The sequence below is a fragment of the Rattus rattus genome, chromosome X (assembly GCF_011064425.1).
Source record: "Rattus rattus isolate New Zealand chromosome X, Rrattus_CSIRO_v1, whole genome shotgun sequence".
Lineage (NCBI taxonomy): Eukaryota > Metazoa > Chordata > Mammalia > Rodentia > Muridae > Rattus > Rattus rattus.
Genome location: NC_046172.1, coordinates 97,689,404 through 97,704,034, shown reverse-complemented (window position 1 = coordinate 97,704,034; position 14,631 = coordinate 97,689,404). Strand labels below are relative to the sequence as shown.

General features: G+C 40.6%; 1 protein-coding gene across 1 annotated transcript in view; it reads right to left on the bottom strand.

The window, feature by feature from the left end:
* The window catches only part of Lrch2 (leucine rich repeats and calponin homology domain containing 2), a 69,589-nt gene extending 65,419 nt beyond the window's left edge, over positions 1 to 4,170 (bottom strand). Inside the window, exon 1 of the mRNA XM_032889999.1 lies at positions 3,798 to 4,170. Within this exon, the coding sequence (XP_032745890.1) occupies positions 3,798 to 4,170 (373 nt within the window). The remainder of the gene's footprint in view (positions 1 to 3,797) is intronic.
* Between the last annotated feature and the right edge of the window lie 10,461 nt (positions 4,171 to 14,631).

Genomic DNA, 14,631 nt, shown 5'->3' with positions numbered 1-14,631 from the left:
ATAATTCACATGTCCTTTTACCTATATCCCATCCTTCCTCATCACCTAATAGCATCCTCTCAGTTGCCTTTCCAAATGTTATAACTACACCCACACTAATAGCAGTATATATACATATATATATATATGTATATATAGCAGTATATACATATATATATATGTATATGTATATTACACACATACACATTCACACTGTAGGCTAGGAAATAAAACTGCTAATCAACAAATGTGCTAATTAAATCTGCAGACACTTTTCAAAAGAAGAAACCCAAGTGGTATGTATTTTTTTTAAATACTTAACATCGGTAGTCATTGGATAAATGCATATTAAACTACTTTGCGACTTCAATGTACCCTGGTCATAATGCCTATCATCAAGAAATCTAACAGCAAATGTTGGAGAGAATAGGGTTGTGGGGGGACAATGGGGAGAAGTGATCCTTACTCATCGCTGGTAGAATTCACATTAAGACAGCAGGTATGGAGACTAATTTGGAATTTCCTCCAAAAATGAAACAAAAGAACCCCAACCGTATGAGCCAGCTATACTCCTCAAAGAACTCTCCAAATCAGGTAGAGTTGCACATCAATATTTATTGCTCCTGTATTTACAATAACAATGAAATGGAATGAACATTGACATCAACTTACAAATGAGTAGATAAGGAAAATGTACTACACACACAAAATAGATTGCTATTCAGCTGTTCATGGAAATGAAATTAGCAGGCCAATGGGTAGGTAGGTTTAGAAAGCACAGTCTTAAGCAAAGATGACCCAAAGTGAGAAAGAGGAAACCTGCCTATTCCCCCTCAAATGTGCGTCAGAGCTTATAGTAAAGCCGAGGTAGTTTGAAAAGTCCTATCAGGTGGTTGCTCATGCCTATTATTGGGGGAGACTGAGTCAGGGGGATTATCTCAAATTCAAGGCCAACCTGGGGTACAAAGTGAATTCTTCTGAGCTAGCCAGAAATACTGAGACTCTGTTTCAAAGGTGTGGGTAAGGGCAGCTGGGAAAATGACAAAGAGTAAATAAAGTCCTGTCAACAGGAGGACAATTGGAATCCAAATCCCCAGAACCCCTGTGAAGAACAGGCACAGTAGCTCAGGTATTTATAATCCCAGCACTCCATTAGGAAGATAAGAGGAAAAGGCAGCAGAACCCCTGGGAGATCACGGGTCAGTGAGCCTGGACTACTCAGAGTCCAGGATACTCCTATCTTTAGGTAGAAAGTAAGAACAGATACACAAGGAACTCCTTTGATGAGCACATGCTGTCCATAGAACCCATATGTCTTCATCCATAAGCGAATATTCACACACAGGAGTATCATACACAAAGTGTGTGAAGCAGGAAGAGAATGGAAAAGAAAAGGAAGAAAACACACAAATGAAAACACCTTACTCAGCAGGTAACGTGTTTGTCAGGCAAGCATGAGTATCTAAATTTAATCCCCAGAGTCTACATAAAAAAGAAGATAGATGGGCACTTTTTTTTGTTTGAACCCAGAGAACACAGATGTATCCTCAGTGTTCTCATTCCAGTCAGCCTAGCCTACTTGACAACTTCAGAGCAGTGAGAGTCCCTCTCAAAGAAAATAAAATGCGCTGCACCTCAGGTTGACCTCTGGCCTTCACACTCATGTCCATATTTTCATAGGCACCCTAGTACATGTTTGCACTAGTACACACACCAAAAGGTATACCAGAGAGACACTAGTAAAGACTAAGAGGTAAGCGATCTGGGTACACAGAGCGCCTAAATAGCATGTGCAGAATCCTGAGTCCTCAGAATCAGCACCAACAAAAAGGACAAATAGGGTTCTGTGCTGTGCTGAAGTTTGCCACAGAAAACCAACCAAAGGTTTAAGAGCAAATGGTTCTAAGTGAATAAAATGGTACACATGTTTGTGAGAAATGTCACTATACAAAGAAAAGAAGGAGGGGGATGAGGAGGGGGAGGAGAAAGAATAGGAGGGGGAAGAATAGGAGGAGGAAGAGGAGGAGGAGGAGGAGGCAATATAGAAGGGGAACACTAAAGGAGTGTATATACCTTTCAAGTGGCTCTCCATCTCCTCAGGGAGAACAAGGCACAAACATAAAGGGAAAATAAAGCCAGCACTGTCCAATAAGTAGCAAAGACAATAAGTACCCAGGAATTCAAAGCAACAGAATACTGCTCTGGATTCTAAAACCAGCTTCTTGGAAAAGCTCCTGCATGCCAAGAATCTTGCAACGAAAATGAGGCAGGATCACACAAAACACATTTGAGGGGCAAAAAGCTGACCTAATTGGAACAGAAGGCAGGAACATTTGTGAAGATAAGGTTGCAATCATTAACCTGGAATGAGACAGTGACAGCTAAGATGCTTTAACTTTCTCCTACAGGTAGAAGGAACCATTACGGTTATAATGCACGGAGGGAAAAACAAATCCCTACAATCATGCATTGTGGAGCCATTTTTTTTCTTGAAGCTTTTGAAAAAAACACAGCAAGGAGCACAGTTTGCCAATACCAAGCCATGAGTATGTGGATAGAGTGTTTGGGCAAATCTGTTCTCCATATAGGTGTAAACATCCAAACGTGCTTTCCAAAATACAAAATCAGATCTTGATTATGCATTCTTTAGGCTAATGCCTAAGAGGATTATTGAATAGGAAGCTTCAATTTGAGATTTTCTTCCTCTTCTATCCTCTGCCAGTGCATGCATCTTCATTTGATGTCTAGAAACTGAATGCACTCAAATTGTCCGGTTTGTAAATAAGGTTGTTTACTGTTTCCCACCATGCATGAATTTCCTTACTATGTTGCTTCAAAATCACTCCATCGGTTCAAATATTTTGGTGCACAATTTATTTCAGCAGAGTATATAATTTACATAAATAAAGAATTAAAGATTGGGAAAAAACTTTCAGCAAACCTAAAACAAAAGCTAAAATAAGCCTCACGGTTTGGAGGAGCTTAATTCGAATAACAGTAAAAAATACCAGCCACAAATAAAGACTAACACAGGTATAGGCTAAATCCATTAACCATCAACCCATAAGAAATGGAATAATTTTTTCTCAAAAATGCCCAAACATATTTTTGTTTTGTTTTCGGCTATACAAATTAAAACTAGCATCACTCAAATCCAGACTACCTTTCACCCAATAACCAAACACTTAAGTGATTGATGATTTAATTTACTAGTACAACAAATATTAATCTAATCACCTCTCGACACCAGGAAATGAACAAATAAAATGATAAAATAAAACCCACTCTATAAGGCACACATGAGAAGAAAGAAGCCAAAAATATCCTAAGATGATTAAAGAAATCCACCATGAGACCACAGACAAACAGCAAGCCTTACTCTGAAAAGGGCTATGCCGTTCGTGCAGGCAAGGATGCCTTCAAGGAATATGTGGGGATTATGATATTTTTGTATTGTCTGTTCTCAACTCCCACACAGCTTCCCGCCTACTCAGTGTTGAGGTAGGAAAGATAAGACCAAGAGTTCAAAGAAGTGCATTGAGGAAGGTGTCAGTAAGTCCCTTCTGCCTGCAAGCATGCGACTCTCTTTAACAATAATGCCCCTAACGCCACAGCACCTTCCCCATCATCCCTAGGTTACTGGCGCCCCTCTTTCCCGCTGCCTGCATTGCCCCTTTGCGGTCACAGGAGGCTGCTAGGATTCCGGGACTCCCGCCGCCTCTGCGCGCCGGCCCAGCAGACTCTAACAAGGCAGCCACGCAGCCACCCACTCCCCATCCTCCTTCCAGGCCCCGTTTCCCCTCCCCCCAGCCTGTCACCTGCTTGGGTGGTGTCCGTCAGGTCGTAACCGCTGCCCGGGAACTCTCTGAGTTTCCTGCCACTGAGGCTCAGGATGCCAGAGTTCCCCGCCTCTTCCAGGGCCCGGTCCAGGCTCCTCACGGTGTGCTGAGGCTGCAAGCTCCCCGAGTGCCACTGCGGCCCATTGGGGAACGGCTGACCGAAAAGAGTCGGTACCGGGATGGGCACCGCCACGGTCCCGCCACAGCCGCCACCTCCTCCCGCCCCGGCCCCGCCACCTCCTCCTCCACCACCACCTCCTCCTCCTCCAGCCGCGCCACTGCCACCGCCACTTCCACCTCCACCGCAGCCGCCGCCCCCACTGTTCCCACCGCCTCCCTGACTCGCCGCCATGTTCCTGGGAGAGAGAATAGCCCCCGACAATACTCGGAGCCTGGGCCGCGAGTGGAGGGGGTTCTTAGGACGCATGCGCAGGCTGGGGGTGGGAGGGGGGGCGAGGGAGATGGTGGGAAGGAACCCCGGACTAGTGGCTAGGAGGTGTCGCCCACACAGAGGACCTTGGAACGTGCTCAACGCTTGTTAAAAGAAAACCAAGGATCCAAGGAAGGATGTTAAATCTGGGGTCCGGGCTCACTTTGGGTACAAAAGTCTTCCATGAAGAGGTTGCCAGGTTAACTGGAGGTCTCTTTGGGCTCCCAGCCTCCCTCCCCCTTCCCCCAGCTCCTCCCTAAAGTGCTTTGCCCTTTCGTTCGGCAAAACAAAAACAAAAAATGTGAGGGGGATAAAACGACTCGCTTTCAAAATGTATAGACGCAGCTCTTGAGGAGAATTAGGAGGTAACTGGCTGAGATACGACAAATATTTCAAGAATCATCTTTTAGTGCAAATATACTAAAAGAAGTATTGGGAAGGAAACCGAGTACAGTATTGAGAATGAAGCATAACTTGCATTCTGCTAGCCTTTAGAAGCCCAAAGTAGGAAAAGACCTTAGATGTTTTCAAGGAAGCCTCTCCTTACAGTGAGTCTCAGCCAAACTGCTGCTTTCCAAACTTGGAAAAAGAGGTCTCCACATTCTGTTCCATTACTCTTTGAAGTTGTTCCAAGAACTCCAAAATATCTCCAGTTTCTTCTCATCACGTCAGCATTGGATGATAAAGGCGCTTTGATCATCAAACAACCTTAGAAAGTATTTTTGAAATACAGGTTTTGGTTTAAATGGAATTCTGACGATTTGATGCTGGGAATTTGAAGTCAATCAATCTTGGGATTTAGAAGTTCCTTCTTACAACTTAAAGAGATGGTTAATGTAGAGGCCAAGAAAGTTGAAAGTCGTTTATAAGACATCGTGGTGCCTCCGTAATCTGACCACAATCTTTTTAGGCAGATAGGTAGTGAGCCCTTTCAGCTACTTCTCTGATTCCCATTGTCTACTTATCTCCCAATGAGTCTTCAACTCCATTCTCTACTACTCAATGAAGTTATTGGGGAAAACAATCAGAATGCTTTGGCACGTCTCTTTATCGTTAATTCAAAAAACTTGTGCACATTACTCACATCTTTGTGAATTTGAACAATGTACCACAGTCTCAGAGAAGGCCACCAAGAAAAATGATCTGCACCACAGGCTATATACTGAAAACAATATGGAAAGAAAACAATCCCTGGCTGAGTAGAAAGCAGGTGGCCCATAGAGGGTTAGCTGAAATGAATGTAAGAGAAAATTGCACTCACCTCGGAACAGGAATCACAGAATAGGACTTAAACTGAACGTTATACTGGTAATTAGCAAGTGAAAATGGTTTATTAAATACACTGGTAGGAGGGGGAATTTAGATCAGTATAGAGCATTTGCAAGGTCCTGGATTTGCCCACCAGTACTGGACAAAAGTAGGTCCCCAAACAGCGTGCCCATTTGTAAAACTTGGGCTGTATTTGGTCACTACCCAGACTGCCATCCAGTGCTCAGTAAGTCTGTTTTCTCCCAAATAAGTCACTAAACCCCACTCCTACCACAAAGAAATATTCCATCTTATAATTCCCATCCCTTATATTTCAAATCAAACAATGTACTAATTGAGACGTTCCATGATTAAGAAGGATGAAGAATGAAACTGAATTCATTAGTAAGAAAAATTAGGAAAGGAACTATTCTAAGAATCACTCGTGGGCTAGTTCAGTGGTAGAGTCCTTCCTGAGTATGTGGAAGACCCCAGGTTTCATTCCTAGAATTGCAAAATAAATGCATAAAAGATATTTACAAACTAAGAATATTTGAATTTATTTTTAAAACACTGTTTATGCTCCAATATAAAGATGGCCTGAGGATAAAAATTCTTTTTTAATAAACTCTTTTTAAAGATTTGTTTACTTATTATCTATAAGTACACTGAGCCACCATGTGGTTGCTGGGAATGGAACTCAGGATTTGAACTCAGGACCTCTGGGAGAACAGTCAGTGCTCTTAACCACTGAGCCATCTCTCCAGCCTGAGGATAAAAATTCTTAAGTGTAAAGGAAAATGTGCAAACAAATTTAAGAAGGATAATAATCTTCCAAAGAATTACCAAAAACTGTCTAAGTAAGAAATATAAGAAACATACAATGTGCTGTGAATAACATACAGCAATGCCTGTAAAGCTTGCTAGCAAGAACTCCAAGTTCAAAGGGAGGTTAGATTTAGAACAGAGGTTATGGAGTTGAGAAAATTGTTGCAATCCCTTAACCTCCTGTATAACACTTGGAAAAACAAAAGAAATCTCCGTGTTTCAGTTCCCTATATAACACGAGATGATGATAGTATTTAATAAGAAGAATTTAATAGCATTTGCTACAGTTGGGAAATATTGGTATACTAACCATTTTCATCTTAATTGGAGTAGCAGTAGTTACCCACAAGAAGTTTCCAAGACCCCAGCGTGTTGATACTCCCTCACATAAGGAAGGAACAAGAAGAGTCATTAGATCTTCATCCTAGGTTCCTACTGCTCTTTTCTGTGTCCCAGTTCTAGTTATATGTAATTCTCTCCCAAACTGTACATGGTCTCAGGGAGGCACTAGACAACTATGTAAAGAAGGTTGAAGGTTAATTGAAGGGGGAGCATCATCTGCACAGCTGTGCGAACAGTATCAACTAGCTGTGGTGAAATATTTAGTGATGTGGCTAAGTCCAATATACTCATTGGTTGACCAAGAGAAACGTGGATAGAAACCTTTGGCTTGTCATTAGTGCCACGTCTAAGCGTAGATGCTGGTTTAAATTCTTCCAAGGAAAAAATCAAGACAGCAGCCAGGAATAGCTGAAGTTATTATTTGATCTTCCTATTAATCCCATGAACTGGTGATATCTCATATTTTACAGGTTATAGGAGATAGTTCATGCTCTGCTTCATTTTGTTATCAGAATAAATAAGGTCACATATGTAAAAAGTGGAAGAACAAAACCAAATATTCACTCATTCATGCAATAAGTATATATGGAAAAATTTTTCTGTGTGAAAACTCTTCTCCACATATACTGTATGTGAAATTACCAACAATATACAAATTACTGTATGAAATTACCAACAATATACAAAATGTAGAAATCTAAGAGTAATGTTAGTTAATTCATAGATAGTAGTAAGTAAAGAAATGTCTAACACATTGCATGTTTTTTTTTTATTTCAAGTCTGTAACAAGATATAATGTTTAACATTTTGATTTTATTCCTGAAATGACACACTGGTAACAGGATAATTAAGAACAATATGCAAAATAATTCAAGCCAGACTTATGAAATGAATGCTAATAAATCACTAAGACTAAATGACACATTTTAAAGATTAAACAAGGAAAACAATGAGGGGAATTTTGCGCAAAATATGTACTCTCTTGGGCACTGGATGGATACAAATGCAACTTCTGTTCAAAAGACATTTGAAATACTAGGCACTTTATAGTCACCACTCTTCCAAATTAGTAGTTACTCAACAGTTAATAAATAAAACCGAGCAAAAAAGGAACACTTTTTTTTCTTCCAAAGCCACAAATGTTTCTACTAAATATCTGTTAAAGAGGAAGGTAAGTGAGCCAGAATACAGAATGTTCTTACTAATGTGTAAATAGAAAACATAAGATAAGTTTTGATCTAGAATCTAGAACAAAGCAATAAAATAAAAGTTCAAAACATAATAGAAAATATTTTTAAAACACTAATTAGATTTGCAGAAAGGAACCGCTATTCCATTTCTCAAAGAGATCAACTCACATTTTAAAATCAGAGGAAAAGGCTAGGAGTGTGGGTCAGTGATAGAACACTTGCCTGACGGTGTGAGACCCTGGGTTTAAGTCAATGAATTGAATGTGTTACATTAAGATGTATATCAGAAACCTAATATTAATTAACCTATACTGAAATATTTCGCACCTGCAACTGAAATATTATGAGCACTTATGATCCCTCTAGTCTCTCAGCAACAAGTCCGAATCAGAGAAATCTCGAAGTGCATGTCTAATGATTAGAGACTTGGGAAAGGAAGAAAGTTGCATGGTTGTTGCAGTATCCTCTCCAACCCGAATCGGCCCGTACAAAGAAAACGCAACCCAATTAATATGAAAACAATCTAGCGTCTAGATTGGGCAGATCCACCCTACACTGTCCTATTCCTAGCTCCCAAATCCCTCATCCCTTGCACCTTTTACTTGCCAGGTCTCCAGCTCCTCCTTCTCCCAGGACGACGACTCTCCCCTCGCTTCCTTCCTTTCTCCTCCTCTGACTCCTCCCCCTCCTGACTCCTCCCCTCTCCTGACTCCTCCCCCCTCCTGACTCCTCCCCTCTCCTGACTCCTCCCCTCTCGCTCCCGACTCCTCCCTCTGCCCAAATCTCGAGCTCTTGCCTTTATTTTACAAATTCAGAGAGAACTCCAAGGCAAACCACAACACATGGTCAACTTACATATGGTAACCTGAATATCAGGCTGCTCCAGGGAGCCCTCTTCCTCAAGTGACCAAGAAGTTATAGAATACTTTAAAGGTGTTGGCTAAAGATGACAAAGGAAGGGTCTGAGAGTAACATCCATAGTAGTATACTTTAATATAGCATTCAAAATTTCTACCCTAGATATTTTAACTCATGAGATTTGAGCAGGTCCAGAAATCAAAGCTATTAAGAAATGATGAACATTGGATTAGACGTTATTAATTTTTCATGTGTGTTAATAACAGTATCACATGTTTTGGGGGGGTTGATTGGTTTCGGTTTTGCTCTTTTGTTCTTGTTCTTTTTGTTTTAGTTAAATTCATGAGCATGCTTAAGAGCAGGGTAGGCATGTGGGATACACAGGATGCACGTGGAGATCAAGGAACAACTTTGTGACATCTCTTTCACCTTCACTTGAGCTCCAGAGATTGAACACAACTTATCAGGCTGACATAGCAAGAGCCTTCTTCCTATGCCATCTTGCCAGCCCTTGGTTTCCTTTTGTTTAAGGGAAAAGGGCCAGCTGAGGAAGAGTTAGTCTCAGATTCATAATCCAACAGCCTCACTCTCCAAAATACTAAGATTAGAATCATGGACAACCAGCTACAGCTTATTATTGTTGCTACAAATTATACAGATTTGGGGGGATGGAGTGTGTGTGTGTGTGTGTGTGTGTGTGTGTGTGTGCGTGCGCGCGCGCGCGCGTGCGTGCACACGGGCACATTCATGCTGCTTGGTGTTGAGGCAAGATCTGACTATGTAGTAGGAATTGACTATAAACTTGTGATGGTATCCCTGCTTCTGCCTTCTGAATTCAGGGACTACATTCAAGAGTCACCAGGCTGAAGTAAAGGGTGAATTGGAAGCTGAGATTATTTCTTGCAATGCGGAGGCTTGGCAACTGGGCCTTGCATAGTGCTAAGCGGTCACTTGATTGCTGCACTATATTTTCATCCCTTCCATGTTCTTTAGGATAATAAATATGCATTAGGAAAATATTGATAGATGAAACATTAAAAGGTGCTGGGTGGTGGTACCATACACCTTTAATCCCACCACTTAGAAGACAGAGGCACTTGTCTGCACAGTGAGTTCCAGGACAGTCAGAGCTACAGAGAGAAACCCTGCCTAGAAAACACAAGAAGGAGGAGGAGGAGAAAAGTTGTGTGTGTGTGTGTGTGTGTGTGTGTGTGTGTGTGTGTGTGTGAGAGAGAGAGAGAGAGAGAGAGAGAGAGAGAGAGAGACAGAGACAGAGACAGAGACAGAGGGAGACGGAGAGAGAGAGAGAGAGACAGAGGAGAAGGGGGAGGAGGAGGAAGAGGAGGACGAGGAGGAGGAGGAAGAGGAGGAGGGGGGAGGGAGGGAAAGAGGGAGGGAGGGAGGGAGGAAGAGAATGTCCAGGTACCCTTTTTCTGCATAGGGCTCTCACAGGTTTGTTTTAATAGAATTAATTTATTGACAGTATATTTCTTATAAACATATTTCTTATTCCATGATTGTCCCTCACCTCTTTGACTCTGTCCTTGCAAGAATCCCTTGGCATTGCTTTAAACAAGTCATTAATTCTGAAGTAAACATTGAAGGACTCAAATGAGAGTTGGAGAAATGAATCAATAGTGACCACCAGAAGGAAGCTTGTACGTGCCTCGTCTTTATTGTTGCTATTAGCCAGCACGATCGCATTCTATCAGGCTAAGCATCTGTCTTGTGCCACTTACCAAATGTAACAACTTCCGTGAATCTTTTTAAACTCTCAAAAAATGTTACCTTCCTAACCTATAAATTGGAGATCATAACATAGATATCGTAGGATGGCAACGAGGATAATGAAATAAAACTATATGTTTAGTTTGTTACATTTATTTGTCTCATTTGTACTAGGTTCACATTGCCAAAACAAACACTGAGCTGAGAGGATAAGGAGCCACCTATGTGGTGAATGAACCTTACGTTCTTTTAGACTATTATGTTCCCGGTACTCATGGCACCTGTCTCCATGCTGCTCTCAATGTCACAAATTTGTTTTCATACCCTCTGTTTTCTCAAAAACTCAAATTTTTCGTCTCTGCCTCCAAATGGTGATCTCTCACTTTTTAGAATGTCAATCTGATGTGAAGAAACCATTAAAAAATCTGTTCTAAACTCACCTTTAAGAAAAACACCATGGATTGATGTGCTACATGTTAACTGGACTCTAAGTCTATGTTTTAAAATAGTTCCATATGCACCTATTTAAAAAATAGTTATGAATTCTTTATTTAGGAAAAAAGACTATTACCATTCAACCCAGTCATAACACACCAGAAACTTGAAAAATACAGCTAAAAATATAAATATAAAAATAAATATTTAGGGGGGCTATAGTTAGAGTTGAGTGCTAGAGCACATTTCTAGCACTTGCTCTATACTTTAGGTGTAAATTCCAGTACATTTCTCATACACAAGTGTGTCTACATAACTATATACAGAATGAAATGCAAAACACTTAATAGTCTACATTTGATATGTCTGGTTTTTTCTCTGTGAGTAACATTAGTCTGTTACAGGTTCTGAATAAATCTCTTAGAAAAGTAGTAAGTAAAACATGCACATTATGAAATTGGACACACTAATACTTGCCTGTAATCCTAGTTCTCTGGAGGTGGAGGATGGAGGGTCAGGAAATCAAGGTAATGTTGTAGCCACTATGACTTTGAGGTCAACCTAGAATACATGACACCATGTCAAAAGAGTGAAAAGGCAACTATTGGAAGTTCACTTTATTTTAATATATATAAGAGAGTGGTGGGTATCTAAGCCATGACTTTGAATATGCTGTCACATACCTACATTGCTCACATTGACTTTGTCAATGTAGCCTTTAAAAAACAAACAAAACCAGATAAAACATTGTGGGATAAAAAAAACACACATTTTAAACATGCGTGGTTGGATTATGTAATGAAGACTAAGGAAGATTTTTAGCGTTCTTAAGGAATCTTCTAGAATGTTTCAACTTTGTACAATACCTTTTAAGGCAAGCTTATTTCATATTTTTCTTCTTTTTTAATATGACACTGGAAGACCAAAGTACTCATTTTAAGCAAAATCTTAATTTCTATGATGACCATGAAAACTATGTTACCTTTAAGCAAGCTGTATCTGTGAGACAGAAAAGAGGCATTGGTAGAATCTCAGTAAAATACATTAAAAGAATTATAATATAAAGCAGCATGAAAATCATAGGAGAAATACATGTACCAAAAAGGCATGAAATCGATAATTTATTAACTAAAACAAGATAAAAAGATTTGACCCAAAGTCAGCATATAAAATAAATGTTGAAATTCCAATTGACCACTAAAATCCACTACTTGACACACAATCAGATTTCTTTACGTCTAAATGAAAACAATGACCAGATCATAATAACACCTAACATGACATAACTATCCCTTGTACAACCACAAACACATTGTAAATTTAGAATAGGTGACACTGTCCCTTGGGTAACATTCTTTTCATAATATGGAAACTTAGGAGGTGGGATCTTGCCACAAGATCCATTTAATGTTTTTAATTGGACATTTTATTTATTTACGTTTCAAATGTTATCCCCTTTCCTGGTTTCCCCTCTGGAAAACCCCCAACCCATCCTCCCTCCCACTGCTTCTATGAGGGTGCTCCCCAACTACCTCATACCTCCTCACCCTGGCATTTCCCAACACTGGGGCATCGAGCCTTCCCAGGACCAAGGGCTTCTCCTCCCACTGATGTCCAACAATGCCATCCTCTACTATATATGCTGCTGAAGTCTTGGGTCCCTTCATGTGTACTTTGTGGTTAGTGGCTTAGTTCCTAGGAGCACTTAATATCTTTAATCTTTAATAGTTATATTGCAGCTTAATGTCATTTCGTATCTCTAATCTTTATTTCTTTGAACACAGGATTTCACTCCATTCTACTTCCTGGTGCCTTTTTAATCCTAGAACCATATATTTTGCACTTTTCCTTCTCAGTTTGCTAAGTTTGATCAAAATGTACTTCCTAAGAGTGAACTACAACAGAGAGAGAGAGAGAGAGTATCCTAGGCTGTTTAGAGACCTCCTTTGCCAATGAAATTAATCTAAATCTCTTCACCTTAGCCTCAGGCAGAATCCTCATTCAAGGGCAAGAAGCAGTCATATTCTTCACCAAAATATCACAAGAATGATCTGTAGGCAACATACTAAAATTCCTCTCCTCTGAAACCCCTAGAGTCAGGCACCTACAATACAAGTCAACTTCAGCACCACTCTCTTCTTTGCTTCTACTAGTATGGCCCATTAAGCCCCACATGAAGCATTACACTGCTTTGCTAATCCAAAGTCCCAAAATTCACATTGACCCAAACAAAAGCATGGTTAGCCGTATCAAAGCAATACCCCAACATCTGTCTTAGTTATGGTTTCCATTGCTGTGAAGAGACACCATGACCAAGACAACTCTTAAAAAGAGCACTTAATGGGGTCTGGCTTACAGTTTCAGAGGTTAATTCCACCATTATGGAAAGAAACATGGCACTGTGCAGAAAACATGGTGTTGGGGGAACCAAGAGTTCTACATCTTGATCCAGAGGCAATAGGAGACTAGAAGTGTTTCACACTGGGCACAGCTTAAGCATTTAAGATCTCAAGCCCCAGGCTCCACAATGACACACTTCATCTAAGAAGGGGTCACTTCCTCAATTAAAGCCACACCTCCTAATAGTGGCACTCCTTGTGGCCAAGCATTCAAACACATGACTCTTTGGGGGCTACCTATTCAAACAACACAAGGGAACATTGCTGGTTTCCCATATAATCAAGGAAACAAAACAGGAAACCCAGGATTAGCAAGAAACCTGGCCTCAAATGTATAGTTGATGTGTGACCGAGGAAGGCACTCCATGACCTCTTCTATTCTTTGCACTCACACATTACAGATACTCCACACACATACATTCATATACATAAATAAATAAGCAATACTACTTCTAAGAGTAATTTTAGGAATATTCAAATTTGTGAATATAAGAAAAATTATCTGAAACAATATCTAGTACACATACACACATATTTTCTCTTTTCTCCCTCTTCTCCTTCTTCTCCTTCTCCTTCTCCTTCTCTTTCTCCTCTCTCTCTCTCTCTCTCTCTCTCTCTCTCTCTCACTTTCTCTTTCACACACACACACACACACACACACACGCACACACAGGTCTGCATATGCATGAGAATATGCAGTTTTGTCCTTCTAAGCCTAAGTTACCTTATGTTATATTAGAATTTCTAGATCCATCCATTTTATTCAAATTTCATTGTTCCTCATGACTGAATAAAATTCCACTGTGTATGTTTTCTTTTTAAAGAAAAATTTCATGATGTAGCTCAGTTTTGCTTCATATTCTCTATGTAGTCCAAGCTAGCTTCAAATTTATGGTAAATTATTACTGGTACTATGTTGTGCTTCCAGACAGAAGCCTAGCATGGCTGTTGTCTGAGAGTCTCCACCAGCAGCTAACTGAAACAGATGCAGATAACCACAGACAAACAGTGGATGGAGCTTAGGGACTTTTATGGAAGAATTAGGGGAAGGATTTAGGACCCTGAAGCAGATAGGAACTCCAACAAAGTCAACTAACCTGGACCCTGGGGGCTCTCAAAGACTGAACCACCAACCAAGAACATACACAGACTGGACCTTGGCCTCCTCATACACATGTAGTAGACAACTACTTTGTCTAGCTTCAGTGGGAGAGGACGCACCTAATCCTGTAGAGAATTAATGCCCCATGGAGGGGGGTAACAGGGGGGAGTAACGGGAGTGGGGAACACCCTCTCAGAGGCAAAGGGGAGAGGGGATGAGAGGAAGAACTCCGTGAGGGGTGATCAGGAGGGAG